Source organism: Castanea sativa, chromosome 6 (genome assembly GCF_040712315.1).
Source record: "Castanea sativa cultivar Marrone di Chiusa Pesio chromosome 6, ASM4071231v1".
NCBI lineage: Eukaryota > Viridiplantae > Streptophyta > Magnoliopsida > Fagales > Fagaceae > Castanea > Castanea sativa.
The window spans coordinates 40,121,439-40,145,942 of NC_134018.1; the positions used below are offsets into that span (position 1 = coordinate 40,121,439).

The following is a 24,504-nucleotide window of genomic DNA, read 5'->3' on the forward strand; positions in this document are numbered from 1 at the left end:
AACCCATAGGCTTTTAAAAAAAAATTTTAAAATCTCAATGATCATCAATAATATAAACTTGATAACCCATAGACAACTGGCCCAAATCCACAGGTCTCTTTTTTTTTTTTTTTTTTTTGATGATTGGGGAGAGATGGAGTTGAGAGTTTTTTTTTTTTTTTTTTTTTTTTTTTTTTTTTGCAGTGTACAGATCCTCAGCTTCAATGAGACTAATCACTGTTCGTGAGAAGCTACGAAGGGGTAAAAGACTGGCGGGAAATTCTTTTCAAAGTGCAGAAGAAGGCTCGAACCAGGAAAGACACTGAGCCCAGTACAAGCACTTTGAGACTGAGAGCTCTACCAACTCAGCCAACCTCCTGGGTTATGGAGTTGAGAGTTGAGACTGGAGAAAAGGAAAACTCCCCCCAATAACATGATGATACAGATATCCATGTCAACAGGAGTACACTCTCAACTCTCTCAAGAGACAACCCTCACATGTTGACTATATCTCCCACGTGCTTTCACGTCCAACCCCGGATTATCGTCCTTTCCCCATTTCTTCCTCACACGTGGCTCTCCACGCCCCGACAATTCCATTACTCTATACTCGACTCTCGACTCTCTACTCTCTACCCTTCTCACTCTCTCTCTCCCTAATCCTTAAGGACCTTAATTCTAAATAAGTAACCAAACAAACAAAATAAATAAATAAAATCCACAACAACAACCCCCAGAAGAAACTCACTCTCTCACCAAAACCAAAACCAAAACCAAAACCAAAGGCTTCAACAACATCATGGCCACAACAACCACCATAAACGACCTGCCGGACGCTATTCTAATCAACGCCTTCGCTTTGATTTCCGACACTCGTACTCGGAACTCCCTGTCCTTAACGTGTCGCAGGTTCCTCCTATTGGAGAGAACCACGCGCGTTTCCCTCACCCTCCGCGGCAACGCGCGGGACCTCTTCATGATCCCCCAGCGTTTCCGCTCCGTCACGCGCCTCGACCTCTCCTTGCTCTCCCCGTGGGGCCACGCTCTTCTGTTCTCCTCTTCCTGCGACCCCAAGCTCATCGCTCACAACCTCGGACGCGCGTTCCCCTCAGTTACATCCTTAACCGTCTATTCCCGATCGCCGTCGATCTTAGAAGTGTTGATTCCCCAATGGCCTGGATTGCGCCACGTCAAGCTCGTACGATGGCATCAACGGCCTCAAATCCCTCAAGGATCGGACTTCACTCCATTGTTCGAGCAATGCTCCTCGTTGACCTCACTGGACTTATCGGAATTCTATTACTGGACCGAAGATCTCCCTCCGGTTCTCCAAGCCTATCCAGCCACGTCAGCTTCGCTCACGAAGCTCAATCTCCTAACCAAGTCCTTCTCCGAAGGATTCAAATCAAGCGAGATCCAAGACATCACAAAGGCTTGTCCAAACCTCACTCATCTCCTCATAGCTTGTATGTTCGATCCCAGGTACGTTGGTTTTGTCGGGGAGGAGGCCTTGTTGTCTGTACCCAACAACTGTCCTAAACTCACTCTTCTCCACTTGGCTGACACGACGTCGTTGGGGAGCACACGTGGGAACCCAGACCACGACGGATATACTTCTGAGGACGCTAGGATTAGCCACGTCACGCTGGTGGAGTTTTTCTCTGGATTGCCTTTGATTGAAGAATTGGTTCTTGATGTTTGTAAGAATGTGAGGGATAGTGGGTTGGCTTTGGAAGTGTTGGGATCTAAGTGTCCCAAGCTGAGGGTGTTGAAGTTGGGACAGTTTCATAGCGTGTGTATGGCTGCTGGGTCGACTTTGGATGGGGTTGCTTTGTGTCAAGGGCTTGAGTCGCTGTCTATTAAGAACTCGGCGGATTTGGATGATATGCGGTTGATTGAGATCGGGAGGGGCTGTGGGAGATTGAAGAGGTTTGAGGTGATTGGGTGTAAGAGGATTACCGTGAAGGGAGTGAGGACTTTGGCTTGTTTGCTAAGTAAGAGTTTGGTTGAGGTTAAAATTTCTTCTTGTATCAATCTTGATGCCGCTGCGACTTTGAGGGCGTTGGAGCCGCTTCGTGATCGGATTGAGCGACTGCATATTGATTGCTTGTGGGGGGGGAGCTTGGGGGAAGAAGGCGAGGGTACCGGGGAAGGTGTTTGTGATTTTGATCCCAATGAAGTGGGTGAGTTCCAGAATGGCTATGAGATGGACTTTGAGGATACGAGGAAGAAGAAGAAATGTAAGTACTCATCTGAGGCAGAAGAGAAAGCGGAAGCCGAATTTAATTATTTGTATATGGAAAGTAATGGGAATAGGTTTTGGTGCAAGAGCTGGGAGCGGCTGAGGTATCTGTCTCTTTGGATTGCTGTTGGCGAGCTTCTAACTCCGCTGCCAACGGTTGGTCTGGAGGATTGTCCTAACTTGGAGGAGATTCGAATACAGGTTGAAGGAGATTGCAGGGAAAGGCAGAGGCTGTCCAACCGCACCCTTGGGTTTGGGTTGAGCACACTTGCACAGTACCCTCAGCTGTCTAAGATGCAATTAGATTGTAGTGATGCGATAGGATTTGCACTGACCGCACCTTCGGGACAAATGGATTTGAGCCTGTGGGAGAGGTTTTTCCTGACTGGTATTGGGAATTTGAGTCTCAACGAGCTTGACTATTGGCCACCCCAAGACCAGGATGTTAATCAAAGGAGTCTGTCACTCCCAGCAGCCGGCTTGCTTGCAGAATGCCATTCCCTAAGGAAGCTTTTCATCCATGGGACAGCTCACGAGCATTTCATGAACTTCCTGCTAAGGATAACTAATCTAAGGGATGTGCAGCTGCGAGAGGATTACTATCCAGCACCAGAAAATGACATGAGTACAGAAATGAGGGTGGACTCGTGCTGTCGCTTTGAAGATGCATTGAATGATTTGATTAGCCGTCCGATCCCTGATTGAAATGAGTCATTGCCAATCCGTGGTGATCAAGAGAAGCCCCCCAGTTGAGGATACCAATCTCTAGGCGCGGCATGCGTGACAGTACTGAGTTTCAAATTCACGTTTTTGTTGTCTTTAAACTTTGGCTTTTATATGAGTAAGATACCGAGAATGTTCAAAAAAATAAATCCATTTCATATGCAGACCAGAACCTGATCTTGGTTTTGATTACACGAAAAAGGAGGAAGTGTTTGAGCCATTCAAAAATGAAAAATGAACCACTTCATGTTTATCAAAGTGACTGGAAAAAACATTAGTGTACACAACTTAAGCCGGGAACACAATGTAACACCTCTACCATGTTTTTTTTCTATACACAAACAAACAGATTGTATCAACAGAGAGAGTATTCGCAGTCAAGCAAGCGGGAGAGTATTTCCTCACAACTTGGCCGGTCGTGCGGTTCTGCCCAACAATCTGCAAACAGGAGCAAAAACATGAGCTTGTCAGAAGTACAAAATGACTGAAGCTAAATTCATTTGAAAATTTAAGTTTCTGCTATACTAAACCTGCAATTAGCCTGCCTAGTGGACCCTCCGGAATCTCCAACCGGGAACCCTCATTGGCAACAGCATAAACTACCTAAAGAGCAGAGTTAAAAGGTCCATGCTTTAGTAATTTTACAAAAACATCAGTAAACAATAAAGTTTAAACTTTGAAGTCAAAACCTGAATGGAAATTCAACAAATAAATAGATTATACATATATCAAGCATACCCTCTCTGGCGGTACCCCTTCCCACGGTCTATTTAGAGTGCAGAGCTCCCACATTAGCACCCCCAGACTAAAAATATCACATTTTTCAGTAAAGGGTTCATTTCTAATAAGTTCAGGAGCCATCCATTCGGGAGTTCCGGCAGATGAAGAGCCTCTCATGGGTGATTCTGTCATTATTCTCGAGAGCCCAAAATCACAGATCTTGACAGTCCAATGCTTATTCACAAGGCAGTTTGCACTTTTTAGATCACGATGAACAATCTTCATCCGATGTATACACATCAAACCCCTGTATTGATAGCAAGAAGCTCGAGTCAATATGGCTTTGATATTCTTCATCACTTAAAAAGTAAAAGGTGGAATTTTGATGTTCATGATGATGATAATGATGATGCTTCTGCTGCCGATGATACAATTTAAACTATTACTATTATCCATGTCATATTGATATTCAGCAGTGTACACATTGAATCTTGCACAATGACATTTATTCAAGCGAAAATGCTCAGAGTTTAGCCCACACTATTTGGCTATCTACAGGATTATTATTATGCACAAGCTAGAATAATGATGCATCGAGTTGGAACATTATTTTAAAATGACTATCACTGCACAAAATCCTCACTCCACGAAGGCACAAATTCACAAAGCAACGCCTCTAAACATTCATATGTTAGTCTAATTTGAAACTTAACTAGACCAAAAATTTTCAACCACTTGGGAAAGCTACATGAATAAGGTATTGCCTACCTATCTCAGCCCCTTAAGACTCATCATTAGAATCAGAGACTCATATTATGCCATCTTTGTCCCAGTACTATCTTACCCAAGTCCATCTTGCCAAGTTTGCCACAAAAAAAAAAAGTCTCATCTTGCCACCAACAAGTACTACCATTAAGACATTGGAAAGCATCCAATTCTATTTTATGTATACGTATTTTATGCCACTCACCAGTGACATAATCCAATTTTCAATTTCAGTAATGCACATTCCGCAGATTTGCTTCATGGCTGACCAGCATTTCCAATGAAGCAGGGTGTACTTATAATTGTCATTAAGCATTGTTTCTGCATTATGATTGATATATGTTGACTAAAACACTTTGAAAGCCCTATGCTGGACTTGCCAAGGTTACTCCAGAAAAAATCAGTCAAGTCTTTCCTTATTAAATAATTGCACAAGAATCATCTCATGGACCTCTTGTTGCTTCAAATCTTTGTACTCCCTCTACTCATAAGCTATGTTAAAGAAGAGCTGTGGTGGAAGTATTGATTCCCCAGGTTTACTATATTCCAGATAACCATGATACAGCATATCCTTTAAGCATCAAGGCAAAGAAAGAGGGGAAAAAAAATTCTAAGTCATGGATAGAATGTGTACACCTGCATATATCACGCAACATTTTTAGTCTCCTCCGCCAGCTAAGCTTCTTCTTCTGACCGCTCAAGTGAATCAAATAATACAAGGATCCCATCTCCATGTATTCAGTAACCATTGACAAGCGTGGAGGCTTTGTGCATGCACCAAGAAATAAAATAACTGCAAAACAGTAACACTCAATTCATCAACATTGCTTAAAAAAAAAATAACCAACATTTGATAACAATTGTATACTTGCTCATCACACCAGAGATTATTATGCTTATATAGTTATGTGTTATGAACAATATCTTAACCCATATATGCAGCAAGCATAGACAAACAAAGATGAAAAGGCATGTTTTGAACAATGTCAGGTGAAAGGAAGTACCATTAGGATGTCGAAGACGGCTGGAGTGAAACACACGTGCAAGCACAAAGCACGTAAGTCAGAATGAGAATACAGATGAAATTTTTTGACAATTAACATATCAACTATGAAATACCTGAGAATGGATATCTCATTGCAGAAGTCTTCCATGTTTTCAGCAGTTAGATCTTGCTCTAGGAAAACCTTAATTGCAACCTCTGTTCCATTCCAAATGCCACGGAAAACTTCTCCAAAGAACCCTGGATATGAAAAATACAACTAATCTCAACACAATGGAGAATGTTCCAAAAATTGAAGTCATATATGAATTAATCTTCTTTCTTCTTCTAATAACAGAACTATGAATGATTTGGGTGCTCCATGGTACATTATACAGTGTTGCTTGCCGATCTGTATAGTAAAATATGGGACATCTTGCAAGGTGTAAATACTATTCCATGGGAAAAGAATAATACAAACTTCATAGGGTCAGCTACAAGTGCCCAATTATTCCATTTTGATGCCAGCTTTCTCATGAGTAGCAATGGGGTAAAATTTCATTGCCAAGGCAGTTTTGTAATGATCCAAGTAAAAATTCCAGTGGCCAGAAGCAGAAATTACAAATTGATAGACTTTGTATGTTTTGATTCATGAAAGCTGTTCTTTCTGTTGAGCATTTGTGAACCAGACAAGTGCTGGGCTCATGCCATCATCTTCTGATATAATATTTAGAGAAATTTACAATTTACCCCGTGGTTTGTTCCTATCACAATTTAGTATAAACACTTTCAATAGCTATATTTTACCCCCAAAAGTGTGGATTAAAATGAAATTGTCGGGGTTCCATGGTCTGTCCAAATTGACAGATTTTTCATTTTGTGGACAAACTTTCAATTACAGCTAGCCCTCTTGTGATTTAGCCCAGTCACAAATTAGTCCCACAAAACTTTTAAATTACTTCATTTTGACTCCCTAATGCTTGGATTTCAATAGAATCATTAAGGGTACCATCCAAAATAATAGGTTTTAAATTTTGTGGACACTTTCAACTATAACCTTGTCCCAAATTTGTCCCACAAAACTATTCAATCCCTACATTTTAACCCCTAAAGTTTGGATTGGATGAAATCGTTAAGGAATTTTTGGATAGAACCTTAATGATTTCATTTTAGTCCAAATCTTAAGGAGTCAAATGTAGCAATTGAAAGTTTGTCAACTAAATTGTGATAGTACAAAACCACAGTGAGGTAAATTATAATTTCCCCTAATATTTACTATATTAAAGAGAGAATGCTTTCGAACATGAATACCCAGACACATATTAACAATGAGGAAACGTAGAAGTGTGCTGCCAAGCAAGACTCATGGGAACATTGTAAATAGAAGTTCTACTTGTTATTGTACGAAGCATTATGACGCCAAGAAAATTTAGGACATCAAGTATGCTTTTTGATAGGTAGGACATCAAGTATGCTGAAACCTACAACCAGCTCAATATATATAAATGAGTAATTCACCTCCTTAAATCTTCTAAACTTAAGGAGATCTGTAAAATGTTGCTCAACCAATTAGGTTGACATCACTTCTTTAAATTCTTTGGAGCCTGAAGTTGGTAGGATTTCCAGGGTCAAAGAATGAAAGAGCAACAGATTGTTGCCAATCTAAACCAATGGCAGGTAGAGGTGATTTGGGAGGAGCAAACTGCATCCCACGATCTCTTGCAGAAAAGCATGCTAAGCTCTATGTCACAGATGTCATTTTTTAATAAGTGTCATTGATGTCATTAATTATACCATATGGTCCCATGTGTCTTGACTCTTGAGTTGTAAAATTGGGACCATCTTCAAGTTTCAAAAAGCTGCAGCTTTGAAAATAACTTTTAGCAGATATTTCTTTTTTAATGTATTAAAATTTGAATAATAAAGCTGAACGAAGAAAGTTTTACCTAATAATAACAGGTCTGACAAGTTTTACTAATTTGTTTCCTCTGTGACACTTGCCTAAGTTTCAAAGGAGAGTCCATTAGAATTTTTTTTTTTTTTTTAATCAACAAGTTGAAAATGGCATCTTCTTCTTTTTTTAATAAACAATGCTTTTTTTTTATAAGTATTTTATAAAATTTATAAAAAAAAATGCTTGTAAATGGCGTCTTTCTAAATCTCAGATAAAAATTATGAACAAAGTCTGATTACAATAAATTTTCCCTTTTGGTAATTTTACTTATTGATTTTAGTTTTGGTCTCTACCCACTCAATAGCATTAGAATTCTTCCATAGTATAAAAATAAATAAAAACATTTTTTTTTTGTTGGATTTCCATCATCATTCAACATTTCACCTTCTTATTGTATATAAGTTCATCTTTCGTTTGACAATATTGGTAATTTTTGTTCCTTGTTTCGATTGTATTTTATTAAATTACTTATTTCAAGCTACATTCATGTTTTATAGATAACAACTGACACATTGATTACACCTAGACAAGGATAAAAGAGAAATAAATATAATTTAAAATTTTCAATACAACTGATAAGTTCTCTCTTCTTCCTCAAATGCTAGGTCACCAAAACAGCCACAGAACTGCAATTACTGGTAGTTCTTATCTATTTAAAATTTATAAAAGTTCTTTTTTGGGGGGAGGGAGGATTTAACAGAGTACTCAATTAAACCAAGGAAACAAAATTATGTGAATGAATTATTATTTTTAAATCAAATTTTCCATTGCACCTCAAATTTATAATTCCTGGATCTACCACTGAAACCAAAATACGACAATGCACAAAAGATTATGAATAACATGAAATATGAAGCCATTAATCTTTTGGCAAAGCAGAATGAATCTCCTGTTTGAATAGGTTTTGGGTAAGCTGAATTTAGGCAATTTGTTGGAATCCGCTTTGTGCAAGTTTTCTTGACTAACAAGTAATTAAAACCTATTGTTTTTATAAATTTAGGAAAGGGTGCACTAGAATTTTACTCTTCATTATTCTTTTTTTTTTCTTGGATAAAAAACTGTTCCAACTATACATTGTGGCAAAAAAAATAATAATAATAATAATAACAAAATTTTAGTGGAGGGGTCACAAAACTGAAAATTTAAACTACTACAGAGAATGTTAAAAAGAGTATGCTTACCAATCCCAACACGAGTTCCAACAGTCAATTCTGAGAAATCAATATTCCACTCTGAGTAAGCTATTAGAGGTTTATTTTGAAACATCGGAGATTCAAGAATTCTCTTCCATGTTGAGACCAATTCATCATTTCTAACATATTCACTTCTCTCAGAAGTTTGACTCCGATATTCATGTGGTGACGAGGGTAATGACATCGCCTTTTGAGAATTTAGCATGTCCCGGGGAAGTGAATATATAGCGGACCTTCCACCAGATATGCCATGATGACCATCAAGATGGAAATTGGAAGCCTAAAGTAGTGAGAAAAAGTGATTAATGCAAGGGACACATAAGACAGAAATTTGCATGTCTAAAAATAAACAGTTTTGCAAGGAACATACATGTGCTCTTTAATAGAAATGATTTTTTTTCTTTTCATGAAACTTTAATTTCCAAAGGAAGGGGTAAAATGTTCTATCTAAAAACATGGTGGTTAAACATAATCGGATTTTCTGTAAGGAAGAGGAGTTCCATATATTTTTTGGTCTCCTATTTTATTTTGTAATCGGTCTTGGTTCAAATTCAACTCTTCAAACATAAACTTTTACTTAACATACTAGTCAAGTCCAGAGAATGACCGGATAAGAAATAAGGGATCTTAAAAAACTGGCAATCTTTAGGCCAACAGATCAAGGAATATTTGCGTAGAAGATGTGGACATTAAAGGAAAAAGAATGATGGGTGGTGATAGTAATGGTGGAAAAAAATGCAAAGAAGATCAATGGCCATAGTAATAGGGGAGCCCCAATGGAGGCAGTTACTGCATTTTTCTTTTTAAATAAGTAGCAAGCTGTTACAGGCTATGAAGCACGGGTGCGTTTCGGGACTTGGGTGCGGGTGCGGGTGTAGGACTCGGCAATTTTTGAAAAAGGTGAGTGCGGGTGCGGCGGGACTCGGCAATTAAAAAATTATCAAAAATATTTTTATTTATATTTTCTATATATTTTTACTATTAAAATATTCTTAAAAAACATATTACTATGCCTTGATTCACAAAACAAAGAAAGAAGAAAGCAAGAAACACAAAACCAAAAAGAAAACACAAAAAAAGCAACAAATATTCAAAATAAAATTGAGGAATGACAGATTTAGGGTGTTTGGGTCTCATTCAGAGCCGATTTCGGCTGTTTCGGCAAGATTTAAGGCCCATTTCGGCCTGTTTCGGCCGCCAGCCAATACGACCCGATACGGCCGATTCGGCCCAAATCGGCACGAATCGAAGCCGATTCGGCACGAGTCAAGCCGCGTCGGCGCGAGACAGCTGAAAAAAAAAAAAAAAAATGAAAACACGTGGTAGACGCGGCCCGACGCGGCACCAACGCGCAAGCAGCGGCATCCCTCGCGCGTCGCCGCGTCGCGCAGTGTCGGACGTGGGTGCGGCACCTCTGGCGCCGCGTCCGTGCATCCTAGGTTACAGGATATCCAATGCAAACCTTTACATGCATAAAAAACAGCTGATAATTTTTAAATACCAATTGAGAAATTGGGAAGAAGCATTGATATATAAAATTTCTGCAATTTCATACTTTAAAATGTGCTATACGCAACATTCAGAAGTTTCCTAAACAGTAATTAAGATGCAGTTGGAACAAAGGACATTAATACATCTCCCACCTCATACAAGCACAAAATAAGATGAATGGGGATAAATTTAGTACCAACCAAGAAAAAGTGACAACCAAACCCCAAAACTAATAACAGAAAAATCCCTTCCCAAGATTATGATCACAACCCACCATCTTAAACATTTATTGTAGGGCTTGGAAAATACAGCAAATTATAAAAACATGTCATATGCAGCAAAGTAGAACACTTATGTACCATAAGGGGAAGATCATACTCATCTATATGATTGTCTTGACATGAAACAGTATATTTGTAAAATGAAGAGACATTTTACTGGTCCTCTGTTACCAAGACATAAGAAACATACATTTTTCTGAAGATCTGAAACTGTGTCATTTGAAGGAGAGAATGACCCGTCATCACCTTGCTCTCTCAAAAGACGATTTTGCTTCAATGTTTCATTCATTGCACGTACAGCCCTGGGGGGTTTCATTATAGACCAAGTTATTGCACAATATAAGAAATTTTTTATTACCTGCAAGTTCAAAATGTAGTGAACCTGCTAGGCTTTAAGGTTGATGAATGGGATTGCTGTGGAAATGAAAGAGAATGAATGGGAAATTGACTAATTTGAGGTAATCACCCTCCAATAAGAGAAAAGGGAGAAGAGAGAATTGAGAGAAAAAGCAAGAAAATAAGGTATTTGTTCTTCAATGAATGAAATGCCTTAACTTACAAGTATTTATACAAGGCATTAGCAACGGTAGCATAACCAAATAACATGTAACTAATCAGGCTCCACTTCTTGTTCCTTCTTGCAAGTCTAAACTAACTAGGCTCTTTCTTGCAATCTTGCAACTAACCTAGTGCTTTTCTTGCAATCCTGTAACTACTTCACTAAGATTTACATTTTTAGAACTGAATAGCTCACTTGGGTTCATTACACAAACAAAATGGCTCACACTCAATTACATAAAAGCAATGCCTTATCCAAAAATAGGATTGGCAATGTACTTGAACAGGTTAGAACAACCTAGGTAGTGAAGGCCCCAACTTGATAAAAATAATACAGGACTAACCAGTTTAAAAGATTTACACACCATCAAAACAAATTATTGATCAGTTTGATATTTGACCCAAGTAAAACATACAAACAAGTGAAAATCACCCAACTTGTAGCAACCCAGAAGAATGACAGATCTAATGAAAAGCAAAGTAATTTAGAAAAATGCATTCTTTGAGCCAGTGAACTGCCTTCGATTGAGTAAATACTTAAGGGTGAAATACAAATGCTTAACATATGTATAATCCGACTTCAGTAGCCACATAGGAAGATATCTGAGATTTAAGAAAAGTGAGCTTAAAGCAGGAAAATGGCAGACAAATTTATTCCTTTAACATATTATTGTCATAAGCCCAAATCTGAACCACACATCGACACCAGGTTTTCTAAATGCTTTTTATTTTTCCTCTAATCATACTGAAAATAAAGACGTCAATTGCAGAGATGCTATCACTAATACAGATGTTGTAAGGCAGAATTTCTCACTTCTATTCCCATACTTAAACTTTTCTCCCAAAAGTCACTTAGAAAGTAATCACTATCAATATTTCATCTTTCAATTATCCAAGATAATCTCTCTCTATTTCTGTTTTAATTTTTCTGATAAGCGTATTTCTTTTTTTAACTATTATATCAAATTAACCACTTATGGCAAGACTGAGAGATTCAATTTTTGATAATTCTCAAATACCTTTTTTTTTATAAGTATAAAATTCTCAAAAACCTACAAGCCATTCCCTCTCATGCCAGCAATATAGGGTAAAAAAAACTCTACAGAAAGAAATCTATATTACAAATAATGAATACATGTCAATCTCATTTTAAATCATTTGGAGTTGCATAACATGATTCTTTTCTTTATTTCTAGATCAAGGTATTATAATGGAGTATTTGTCCTTTTTAACAGGAGACAAAAACTTGATGAAGGAAGAAAAAGAAAACAAAAGGTGACCTAGAAATAACATTTGATTAAGAGAGGAAAAAAAAAACAAAACAAAAATATTCTGGAATAAAACACTGATAAAAGAGTTTTTTTGGTTTTTGATTGGTAAGCTTACACATGCTGCACCCAACGGATTTTGAATCCACGACCTCACCCTCCACTCTTTCTTATTGGGGGAGGGGTTCATTTGGGCAGGAGCTTATTAGCAATCATAAAAAGAAAATTTGATATATAAAATCACCAATTTATTATGGTTATTCAATGAAACTGGATTAAAACAGGAAAAAAAAAAAAGAGTAAGAGTGAGGAAGAGTAAGAGAGAGAGAGCAAGAAAACAATTTTATTTTAGTATTGTATGATTCATAAATAAAGTCAGTACAGTTAATAATAAAGCAACCACTCTTCAAGAAAGAAATGAAATAAATATCAACCTTACAATGTCGTCACCAATTTCTGGAGTAATGCTAATGCTTCTTCTTCTTATTCTACGAGCTTCAGACGTCGATGCACCATCTGACCTGTAGCCATATATAAAAGTAGGATATATGAGTAGTCAAATAAATTAGTGCAAAATTATACATATGCTTTAACAATTAGTAAATTAAGCAGTGAAATAAATGGCAAAGCAAAAAAGAATAATTATGTACTAAACACAAACGCAAAAGATAAAGGCTGACAAATTCGCTCCTTCAAAACACATGTCATCACACCCCAGTCATCTGATGAAGACCTCCAAATTGTTCTAACACATTCTAGGGTTGGATCAGTGCACTCTAATACCAAGTTGAGTTCTAACATATGATATATTAGCGTCAAAAGAAAGAAAAGGAGAAAAGAGGAATGGAGAGAGAGAGAGAGAGAGAGAGATTTGAAAAGAGGTGTATGGCTCTGTTAATTAGTCCCTCACCTTAGCACATATTTATAATAGGGTTAATGGTAAATTATTACTAGAATACCCTTATGCTAATGTAAATTTTTTTCCCCAGACAAGTTGCTTGTGCTAATGTAGAATAACAAGCTAATATAAAAAATAACAAGAAGTAACTCCAACAAGCAGAAAAGAAAGAGTAAGTATTCCTACTGTAATTTAGACATAATTGAAGAAAATTTTGAATTAAAAGAAAGATGGGACCAACAAAATATAGACAAGCTTTAAGTTAATAATAGGCACAAACTTTGTTCTAACATAAAATAAATGCAACAATAAAAAACCATATTGGAACTCACACATATTAGATCCTGTTTCCCAAGGAAAAGTGTGCTTGTAGAACTTTACTAGTTTTTTCTTCATAGAAATTTTTTTTTTTGATAAGTAAGAATGATATATATACGATTTCTTCATAGAAATTAAATATATATCATCAATAAAGGATGTCCAAAAGTAGAGGAAAATCGATATGACAAATGGATTTCCAATTCCATGAACAATATAACAATGTGTTCTCTGAATTTTCATTAAACATTAATAAATCTCACAATTGCAGGGTACAAGAGGAATTACAATTTTACAACGCATCCCATCATGATTCATTATAACTAGGCAGTAGCCATAGTGTGATTGTGCCAGAGGTAGTCTAATAAAAAGGATTTTTGGCCACAAAGATTGCATTTCTACTTCATCTGTCTCGGAAAAAATTCAGTTCTGACCCTTGGTATACTAATATAGATAGGAATGCATGTCTAGACATAACCAGATAAACCACAGATTTTCAGGCCAGGAGGACAGAATTTATATAAAAATCAGGAATCATGGATAGCAGCACCTAGGATTCACCAAGAAGTTATACTCATAGATATACTCAAGTCAATTATATTTAGTCTAGGGCCCTTGGCCCAAAAGGCACTAGCCCCCTCATTATGAGGGGAATGACCAATGAGGATAAACCAAGGGCTCTAGACTTACTAAAGAAAAGTTCATTCAAATTGAGAATATTTAGCTTAAGTGAGAAACATTCACAATGCACATTGGGGAACCAAAATTCTACAATCAACCTTAAAATCAAACTCAAGCAGCTAAAATAAAGTGATCTTCAGTCTCTCTCAGTAAAAACACTTCCAACACACAAGAATTACTAATGTTACTTATGCATATGCTAAAATGAGATCAGAGGTATGAACCTTGATGTAGCGACATCATCAGAAAATTCTCTAAATGACTTTCTGTCACCACTAAGCATGGAACGTCCACGTGCCCGAAACGAAGGATGCTCTGGACTGCACAACCAAAAGCATTTCAAATATATAATATACAAACTTAAACTGCAAACGTCATATAGAAATTTCATGTTAAGTTACAAACTTCGGCCACCTATATACATGCTTAACAATAAAATCAAGACACCAAAATTGACAAATCATGTGGACCAACTAAAGGACAAATGAGTTAGCATTTGGGTATATCAATGTTCACAAGCATGTCAGTGCTAGTGTCCAAGCACTCCTATATGCTTACGCGTGAGCATGTCACCTTTCATGGAATCGTGGGACCAATAAATGACACTTTATCATCAAAAATAACAACATACAGGCCAGGCAGAACTTTTTTTTAGGACATTGTCAGATTCAGGTGATCAGACCAAAAACCTGGCACTTTTTTTTATAAGCAACTAAGAACCAGGAATTTAAACTAAACTAATTCATTTTATAAACAAATTTGGCCACGTAAATCAGAGTATAATTTGACTATTTTAATTTTCAAAGTTACAAGTTCAACAAGTAACTTCTGTGAATATTATTGAATAGTCCAGGCAGTGCCATAATATTCATCCATTTGGTAATGTCATCAATAACTGATAGAATGTTGCAGAGGTACATCAAAAAACATTTTCAAGTGCTCAGCGTGACAAAAAAAAAACTCAAGATTGGTGTAAACCCGATGCACTGGCAAAAACCCACCATAAAACTGCCAAAACCCCCCCAGATCGGCATAAACCTGACCCATAAGACCCACGGCCCTAGTCAAGTTGGGCTCAACACCAAGAAGAATCTTCGCCAGTTTGCGCAGTGACAGCACCCTGTGCCACCACGCCAACGAACACTGTCAACCACGAACCCGTCAACCACTAAGAATTTGCGCTTACGCGCCACCCCCTAACATCAATTGCAAAAGCCACGTCAACCACAAAGCCTTCATCAACCACAAAGCCTTCACACCACCCCCCAGCTTCAACTGCAAATCCCAATGATCCAACAACCATGAATCCTATCGCCATTGTGTCAACTACCACTACTCGCACCAACAGCTTCCATGTGTGCGAGAAAGAGAGAAGGGAGGGGGCATTCTGTGTGCAAGAAAGAAGGGAGGGTGGTCTGTGTGTGATCTAAGTTTTGGGAAATATTTTACAAAAATATAGCTGTAAAACGTTTTCCAAACTTTTACACCATATTTTCCTAGTCAACAGAAAATCGGATTGACAGAGATTTAAAAAATAAAATAAACATCCAAAAATGCAAAACATTTTCCAACAAGAAAACCAAAGCCTAAGCCACAATTACATCCCATAAAATCCTCAACAACATTAAAGAACAAATTCAAATTTCAATGTTAAAAAGGAAACAAGTTCAAAATTCAAAAATGATCTAGAAAAGCAATAGATTATGATATAAAATTCATTGTGCTTCTTACATCATAAAGCCATAACTTTTACATATAAAATGCGATGCAATCAACCATCACTCTGACTAGGCATGAGCAACTAACCAAGACCATGCTCTCAAACATCCAAAGTCATTTATATTAAAAGTATTCAGCAAGGCTATCCCATGGATGATAAATTATCATCTGAGAAGCTAAAGAAAATTGGCAAACTTGCATACAAAATAAAACTGGACGAATTTGTAACCTACACTAGCACCAAAAACATGGAGCCTACCATCATGAATAATACAAAAAACTGAATTTCAAACATGACATTATCCAATTTGCATAACATATCAATCTAAAACAGGGGGAATAAGAAAAACCTGGAACTAGCTGTCCGTTGCTCAGCAATGACCTTTCTCCGGCTACGCCGCCAAAATGTATTTGCGATGTTGGGCTCACTATGTGACAAACTACTTGAATTGACCAAAAAGATTTAATAGGCAAAAATCTTAATGTATGCACCTTTTTTATTTAAAATACACTTTTTCAAGGTTTTGAATTCACCAAAAAATAAAAGGGTCACTGCGAAAGCTGTTCAGAAAACAAAATGGAACCTGCTGAGACAGGGCAATAAATGTTACCTCAACTTCCTTTCAATTGATGAATTTGATCGCATCATCATATTTTGCAATGAAGGCCCAGATACATTTAAGGATGCTTCAAATTTCCTATGAAACGGAAGGCTATCATCTTTCTCAGTACTGTGGCACAAGAAACAAGAATAATTATATACTAACCAGCTTTAGAGCATGAACTACCAGAAATTATGTGAACTCATACAGGTTCAAAATGTAAAAACCAAACGCCATTAAATAACCTGTCAGGATCTAGTCTCTCTGAAACCCCACAAAGAGGACTATTGGGTTCCAGTGGTGAGTCACAGGAGTCATTTTCTGCAGAATCACTCTCCCCTGCTGCAGAAATATGAGTCATAAAAATTGCACGTGTTGATCGGGGTAGCAGCTGGCCAGGAAACCGCATAAGATCAACCAATAGTTCCACAGATTTCAAGACAACTATCACAGACATGTGTTTATATGAGTCTACACACTCAACAGCCCCATCATTTGGCAAACCCTGATAAGAATAATGAGAAGGGGGGAAAATCCAGACATTAGATCAATTAAACAAATCTTTCACAATTTTCTTGTCATTCAACTAATATTTCACCTGATAGGAAAAACAAAATGCAACAGTTTAACTAACCAAATGAGTTAAAAAGCTTACCACCATGAGCCTACTTTCAAGACCTACAGCATCGGCAAGAACTTTAAATAAGATTGCTCGAGGACGGCATGAACCATGCCTTATTTGCCCCAACATCTGAACTCCTCGATTCTCAAACATGTGAGAGGTTTCTTCTAGTGCAGCTTTTGCTGGACTTTCTAAACTGGGACGTTTATAAAAATCAGAGACCTGCAATATCGAAATACATTCTCTCTCAATATTAATCATGTTGTCATATAATATTGCTTAAATTTCCAACTTAATATTAGCTTAAACTTTTGGGATCAGCAGTAATTTGTCAAATCATATAGACAAACTAAATGCTTATGGTAAATGGTGATCCCAATGATGGCTGGGCAACAAAGACTCCTTTAATTATAAAATTGAGATTGTATCACAATCTGAACAGTGAAACATCTTATAATCAGCACACCAGAACATCTTTTCATCTCATCATCAACACACATGATGAACAACATATGTAAGTGTACCGACAAAGTTCAAACGTAAACAAAATGACTTATTTGAAGAAAGGAATAAGTAATAGACTAGTAGCACACATCCAGAACCAAGCAACCAAATTGGGCATCACATCTACATTCCCATCATCATAAACATCAATGATTTAGTAAAGCATTACACTTAAAATAACTTCTTAGCATAAGGGTTGTGAAAATTCTCACCAATCCAGCAATCTTTTTTATCATTGCAGGTGGATTTGAGTTCAACCCTTTCACCAGCGCCACAATCAGCTGTTTCAGCATAGATAGCTTCTTATCTTTCTCTACATCTACAAGAATTGTATCAGCTTTAAAACCCTCTTCACCCATAGCATGAAGCTCATCCAAAGTAGGAATAGCATCAAAAAGCTCCTTCAGCCTTTTCTCCTGTTCACGGTTTTATAATATCAATTTAGACCATAGCTATATGAGACTAGGCTTTGAATGCAAACCAGCTAAATCAGACAAGCATCAAGAACAGCATCCATCTCAAAAAACAACCAACATATGAATATAAACAAAACCCGTCTAGTTACAAGTTAGAGCATAGATCAGTAAACAGACAATGGTGCAAGGTTCAAAGACATCTTATCAAACAGTTGTTACCTACTGCTGGTAGCAACTATGTTGGTTCAATGCCTTGCCATAGAAAATCAACACATGCAAGGATTTCCATGTCAGATTTCCTTTTTTTTTTTCAAATTGATCCTTACATGCGCACCCAATAGGTCTGAAATCCATGACCTCACTGGAAGTACCATTTGAGCTAGAGCACATTGGCATTTTTACGACAACTTTCATCGAAAATGGATAAACAGATCCTGGATAACTTTGAATCATAGGGATGAAATCTAGAATTTCTTCATTTTGTATCCTATCTTTCCTTTTAATTCTATTTATTCATCTTGAACATTCTCATTTTAGATACACTCACTTTATGGACGTTTTTTAAGAAGATAACCATATCAAATTCACAAAAAGAAAAAATTCTAGCATTTGAAGGAAAAACAAAAGAAACTGAAAGGAAAACTCCATTCCCTTATTGTGATATCAATAATAAATCCCTCGGACAACAGAGGTTCCAGCAAAAGTCAGGCAAAGGATATATATCTGGAAGAAATTATTGCAACAAAAAATGACTGATTTTCTACACCAGTAAAATCAGACTTCAAACTCACCGGAATGACAGAATAGAAACCATTTGGAATTGGTTCAGAAAGCATTCCAGTGCGCCAGAGAATTTGAGATGCTCTCTGAGGTGACAGCCCACCTTCCTCCGAAGTTCTAGGAGATTCTTTATTACTTAAGGTCTCTTCTTGAGAACCCAAAGAAACAGATTCAAATTTTTCCATAAAATCTGAAGGCCACCATGAAGTATTTGAAGGCCCTTGCTCTGCTGGCCCTGAATCACCTCGTGTCTCCTCCATGTCTTTAAGTATTTGGAATGTAAAACCATTTCGCCCCCACTTCTCACCCCATAAAAGATGTTATCAATCTACAAGAAGTTCTTAGACCAAAAAGACATTGGATTACAAACTTCAATAGTCCTGAATTCTTCAAGCTGGAGGCCATATGACCTGCAAAACACAGACCAAAAGGGAAAAAGAGACATGTTAAGCAAGCAAGGAATTTAGAAAAATATCACAAACAATATGCCCCTACAAACTCAAGGACAAGTGTAGAGAGCAAAAACAAGAGAACAAGAATGAAAATTAACATACAATATACGTCCACAAATTTTTTATAGGTTATTCATTAAAAGGGGAAAATTTACAAAGATAATTTTTTCAGATTAAATATACCAAAACCCAAGAAACAGAATTTTACATTATCTATATAATGATTCCGAAATTTCTTTTCTTTTCTTTTCTACTTTTTTGTTTTTTTTTTTTGATAAGTAATAAAGATATATATTCAAGAACACTACCTTATGCAAAAAGCATAAGGCAGAGAGAAAAATACAAAGGGAAAGAAAGAGAAAAAAGAAAGGAAAATATACTAATTACACAAAAGAGAGCTAAGGAACATAGGGAGAGAGTCACTAGAGGTGAGTCCCCAAGCCCTAGACCAGTCAAAAAGAGAGCCACTGAAAGAAGGCAATAGCTGGTCATCCGAACTTTCTATGTCCTCAAACGTCCTCCAATTTCTCTCCCTCCAAAGACACCACATCAAGCATAAAGAAGCTAAATTCCAAATGCTGGACACATCCTTTCTAGGCTAATTCCACCAACCAAAAAGAGTATCCGCTACCGATCTTGGCAAGACCCATGAAATCCCAAAAGATCTAAACACCAAACTCCACAACCAATGAGCCTTACCACAGTGAAGTAACAAATGACCCACTGTCTCCCCATTACAATGGCACATGACACACCAGTCAACAAAAACCATCCCTCTACCCCTCAAATTATCACCTATAAGGATCCTATCCCATACAATTGTATTGATACAAGAAATTACATAATGAGTACAAAGGGGACAATATGGAGTATACCAGCTGTATACCCATAAGTATGCACACAAAATCAAGAGAACGGCAAATCTCCGAAATCACATAAGTTCAAAGATCTAAAACCATCCAAAGAAATCCAATAGAAAAGGGACCCAACATTGGGTTTTCAACCACTCAATATTCAACTCTTAACTTGCAAAGGTCCTCCCATTCTTCTCCCTCCTATTTGCCACATCAAACACAATGGAGCTACATCCCAAACCCAATTTCAAAAAGAATCTTAGACTCCAGCATCATAACACTCCAGTCACTGCTTTAGGCATAATTAATTTAACTCAGAAGGCCACAAATATGAAATTCCCGAACTCCCCAGCCATTGGGTACTACAGAAGCAAGTGCTCAACGTCTTCTCAATCCTGTTTGCACAAAACACACTGATTCACAGCATACCTAGTTTTATGAGATAACCTAATCAGGGTGTCTTCCCCAAAGAAGCCATCCACACAAAGAAAACCGCCCTCAAATGAGCCTTCACACTCCATGTTGCTTCCAACTTCCAAGTGAAATCTATTGTGTTATTCCCTATTAATATTAATAACTCCAAGGCCTATGAGGTGTGAAAACAGTCCAATTCCTACTTATGGTCAAATCTGCTTTAGGAAATAAATTTCCCAATGCACGTAGTAACAGCCTACACAGGCCAACACCAGAGTCTCACTAAACCTCCCCAATCACATCCCCTTCATAAAAAAAAATGCTGCCAATACCTAACAAACACAATTTCTATAAGGAAACAATCAATCTAACGCTACGTCAAGGAGCTAGAGTTCTACTCAAGAAAACATTAAAGTTTAAGAAACACAACTTTGATATTATGACTAGAGAAAAGTATAAAGCTCCCAGAGCCAAAACTATACTGTCATTATATCTAATATCTCAAACGAGATCCAATATCTCAATGGAGATATCGTATGTCTCACAAAAAAATCAGTCAGTCAGATGGTACTTATATCAAAGAAGAAAAACTATTTGAACACATGCTTTATTTTTTTTTTCTTTCTACCAGTAAATATGAGTTTAGTTTATTTTTTTGATAAGTAACAAAATGTCGTTGAAAAAAGAAATTAATACAGGGAACCAAAGCACACAGGGAGTGTGCTAAGGATCCAGCAAAACTGTAGTGCAATGAAAGTACAACTATCTAATAAATCAGTCAAATAACTAGAAGTAAAAACACCCGAAGCATTTGTCCACACTAGCAACGTCTGGGGGAAATGTACAGTTATTTAAAATATCATTTAAATTTAATAGGAGAATTTGAAGTGATCAAAATTTCCAGGCTACATAGCTACCCTTATGTGATGCGCTAGAGAGAACAGTGTAGGAGATCAAAATGATTAGATATGTTAAACCTCAATGATCTAGAACTCCACTTAAGCATGTATCAACAATAACCCTTAAAATGAATCCCTAGCATAAAAATTCTTTTGGATAACTTCCAACATTGTCTTCTGATTTTTGCACCACAAAAAGAAATGCGTATTTTTGAAGACAATGTTACCATCTCCAACAACATAGTCATCAAATAACAGATTACGTCATTATTGGAAAAGCAACCAAGAATTACCTCCCAAAAACGGTTTTCTTATATATTTCCCAAAATACATAAAAATCCTATCACAAATGATAAACCTTCTGATCCCCATTCCACCATAGATCCCATAACAAATAGCCGTGTCACCATTTAAATTCAACTATATCTTAAATGCTCAAATGGCACTTTCTCCTCTTAAAATTAAGGGTACGCACAATGAAGACGCGAGTTCAAAATGAAGACGTGTAATTCACCAATTAACCAACAACATATCTTACGATAGAGTATAATTCCCAACTTTAGTCAATCCCAAAATTCAAAAAATTTAACACTGAAACCAAAAACCAAAAGCATTGCATAGAAATAACAGAAAAACCAAATTCAAATCAAATTCCAAGATCTTTGGAACACATCCATTACTCGAAGAAAAAAAAAATGCTAATGAGAACTGATGCTTCACCTCAGTCCCTAAAAATCACAAACACATTCCTTAAGTAAACTTCGAAACCGACCTATTTTTGTACAAAACCTATCTCGATAATCCAAATCACATAGCAACACAAACAATTTTCCAATACTCTTCACCATCAAAATCAACGCAAGATTCAAAAGACTAACTCAAATTTGAATGGGAAAAACGTAGAAATGATAGATAAGGATCAAGAATCCAAGAGAAAAAGGGAAAAATCAGATTGAAATGGAAAAAAGGGAAAAGCTTTACCACCAGCAGATCCGAGCATTTGAATCCGAATCTTCAGTCTTATACACCAACATTCAAATCTCAATCGCTCCGCCTCCAAATCCTCATCCCTACAAAAACCAAATAGAGAGAGAGAGAGAGAGAGAGAGAATATATATAAACACAGAGAGAGAGAGAGAGTGATTGATGTAAACGAGGGGAACGAAGAGAGAGAGAGAGAGAGAAGAGAGGGAGATGGATTTGATTTTTGGGGGGTTTTTGATTGATATAATTGATCGCTGAAGAAAGCGATGGGTTTTTTTTTTTTTTCTTTTGGTTTGAGAGAGAGAGAGAGAGAGAGTAAGAGGTGGTGAGTCACGTGCAGAGCGAGAGGGGGGATCTGGGTCTGGGACCTTTCTCCGACAGCCAGCTGGCACAGCTGGTGGCTCACCAACATCCACACACACACCTTCTCGTCCGCGTGAAACAAACAACTGTGCAATTAACTCTGCTCGTCGATTAAGAGGGGTTTGAGAGAGGAGTGTATGTTATTTTGGTATTTTTAATATAGTAGTGGGTTGAAATGTGTGTAATATTGTTTAAAATGTGTAAAAAGTTATTAGAACTAGCTTGCCAAACACTGCCTAAAACTCCCCTCTCTCTCCCTTTTGTTTTTTAATTTTTATTTATTTATTTAATATTTTTACTTACAATGGTTACATTTGAAAATTGATTTATATTTCCTATTTGGGAGTTTAATATGATAGAGTTTAATACAAGGGAATGGATCTCTCATAAACATTACTTCCACGAAATAATTCATTAATAAAATAGATGAAATAGTAGTTTTATTATCCTATTTTTATTGCAGGTTCATTTTCCATCTAATCATAGGTCTTTTAAGAGTATGATTTCATTATATTTTATTTTATTATTTTCAATTCTTTTATAACTTTCCAAATATGCTTCAATCTTAATTATAAGTAAATCATATCTCATTATATTGTATTCCATTCCATTCAACCTTCCATCCTAATACCACTAACGCTTGATCGACTTCTCCTGATAATGATATATATGTATTTTTAATCAATTTATTTAAACAAAATGAACCAATGAAAATACATTTTACCATACCAAAATTTATCTTCAATACATATGTTATTGAATAAATTACATACTCCATGAGTATAACTTGTTTATTAATATAAAATAAAATTTTTTTAAAAAAAAAGATTAAGCCAAATGGTAATGTTTCCAAATTTGTACATTAATAGCATGATGTTTTTGTTTTTTTTTTTTTTTTAGAATAATAGCGTGATGAAATTGATTACAATGTTTTCTTGCCTACAAAAGACAACTTAAACTAAGGCTACTGTTGATTCTCACCAACAAAAAAAAAAAACCTAAGCTTGGTGATACTGCAATTGTGCTAGGGAAAAATGTATACATCTCTAAGACCCTGTTAAGGCAGAACTGAAGCTACTATAATTTTTTTTAGGGGTAGAACCTACTATAATTGATTGATCAAATATGAAATAAAACATTAATTTTTAGAAAATTGATAACATAGCCTATAGTCCATTTTTAATTATTAGATCCTGTTAGGAATCTATGATGTAAATAGTTGTATTTTTTTTTTTAGAAGATATATGTGGGTGAACTAGGCCTGATGGACTAGGCCGTCCATACAAGCAAAGCCCAATATGAAACCCAGGGCCCATTGAATGTAGCAAGCCCTGGGTACCACAAAAAGACTGCCCCGGGCTTCCTCATGTTTAACCCGATCACCAGCCGAGCATAGAGAGTTCAGCACGGACCTACCCGAGGGGTCCTTTTGGAATGGGGGATCTAAAACAGTCATGAAGGAATTCTATACGCAGTCTAAAGGAGGCTGGCAACCAAGAACCAATAATTAAGAGAAGAACCCACTACCAAACCTTAACCGGCGTTTGGAACAAGTTCCAAGGGAATCCTAGGAATTTGTGAGGGTCCCTTGGGATTCTGAGAGATGTGGGAATATGTGAGTGAGTAGGAATAAAAATGATAGCCACTCCACTCATGGAGGGATATAAAAAGAGGCCTAGGCCATAGTTACGCGGGAGGGGGGGGGAAGTGAGGGAAGGAAGGTGATAAGAGAGAAACTGAAGAAAAAAAGGGTGGAAGATAAGAGTTTGAGGGAGGATAACCAAGTCTAAATTGGAGCCCCGTAGGTAGGATTGAGATTCAACCCCCTAACAAATAAATTAA

The 24,504-nt window shown here is 36.8% G+C and overlaps 2 protein-coding genes across 3 annotated transcripts; one reads left to right on the forward strand and one right to left on the reverse strand.

Annotated features, from left to right (window-relative positions):
* The first annotated feature begins 631 nt into the window (after window positions 1–631).
* Window positions 632–3,136, forward strand: LOC142641383 (F-box protein MAX2 homolog A). Its single transcript, XM_075815804.1, has one exon. It carries the CDS (start codon window positions 779–781, stop codon window positions 2,924–2,926), a length of 2,148 nt encoding a protein of 715 aa, XP_075671919.1. The 5' UTR covers window positions 632–778; the 3' UTR covers window positions 2,927–3,136.
* On the reverse strand, window positions 3,078–22,554 carry LOC142641382 (serine/threonine-protein kinase EDR1-like). Of its 2 annotated transcripts, none has more exons than XM_075815803.1 (17): window positions 22,297–22,554; window positions 18,708–19,106; window positions 17,713–17,916; window positions 17,030–17,218; window positions 16,620–16,879; window positions 16,384–16,503; window positions 16,123–16,212; window positions 14,278–14,373; window positions 12,591–12,677; window positions 10,521–10,632; window positions 8,547–8,838; window positions 5,549–5,672; window positions 5,434–5,453; window positions 5,066–5,222; window positions 3,683–3,971; window positions 3,475–3,547; window positions 3,078–3,382 (listed from the first exon to the last, which is right to left on the reverse strand). In XM_075815803.1, the coding sequence occupies exons 2-17, from the start codon at window positions 18,954–18,956 to the stop codon at window positions 3,300–3,302; spliced, it is 2,445 nt and encodes an 814-aa protein (XP_075671918.1). In that variant the 5' UTR covers window positions 18,957–19,106; window positions 22,297–22,554; the 3' UTR covers window positions 3,078–3,299. The 2 variants fall into 2 exon arrangements, with proteins under 2 accessions (XP_075671918.1, XP_075671917.1); XM_075815802.1 differs by having other exon boundaries at window positions 16,123–16,215.
* Window positions 22,555–24,504: the final 1,950 nt, after the last annotated feature.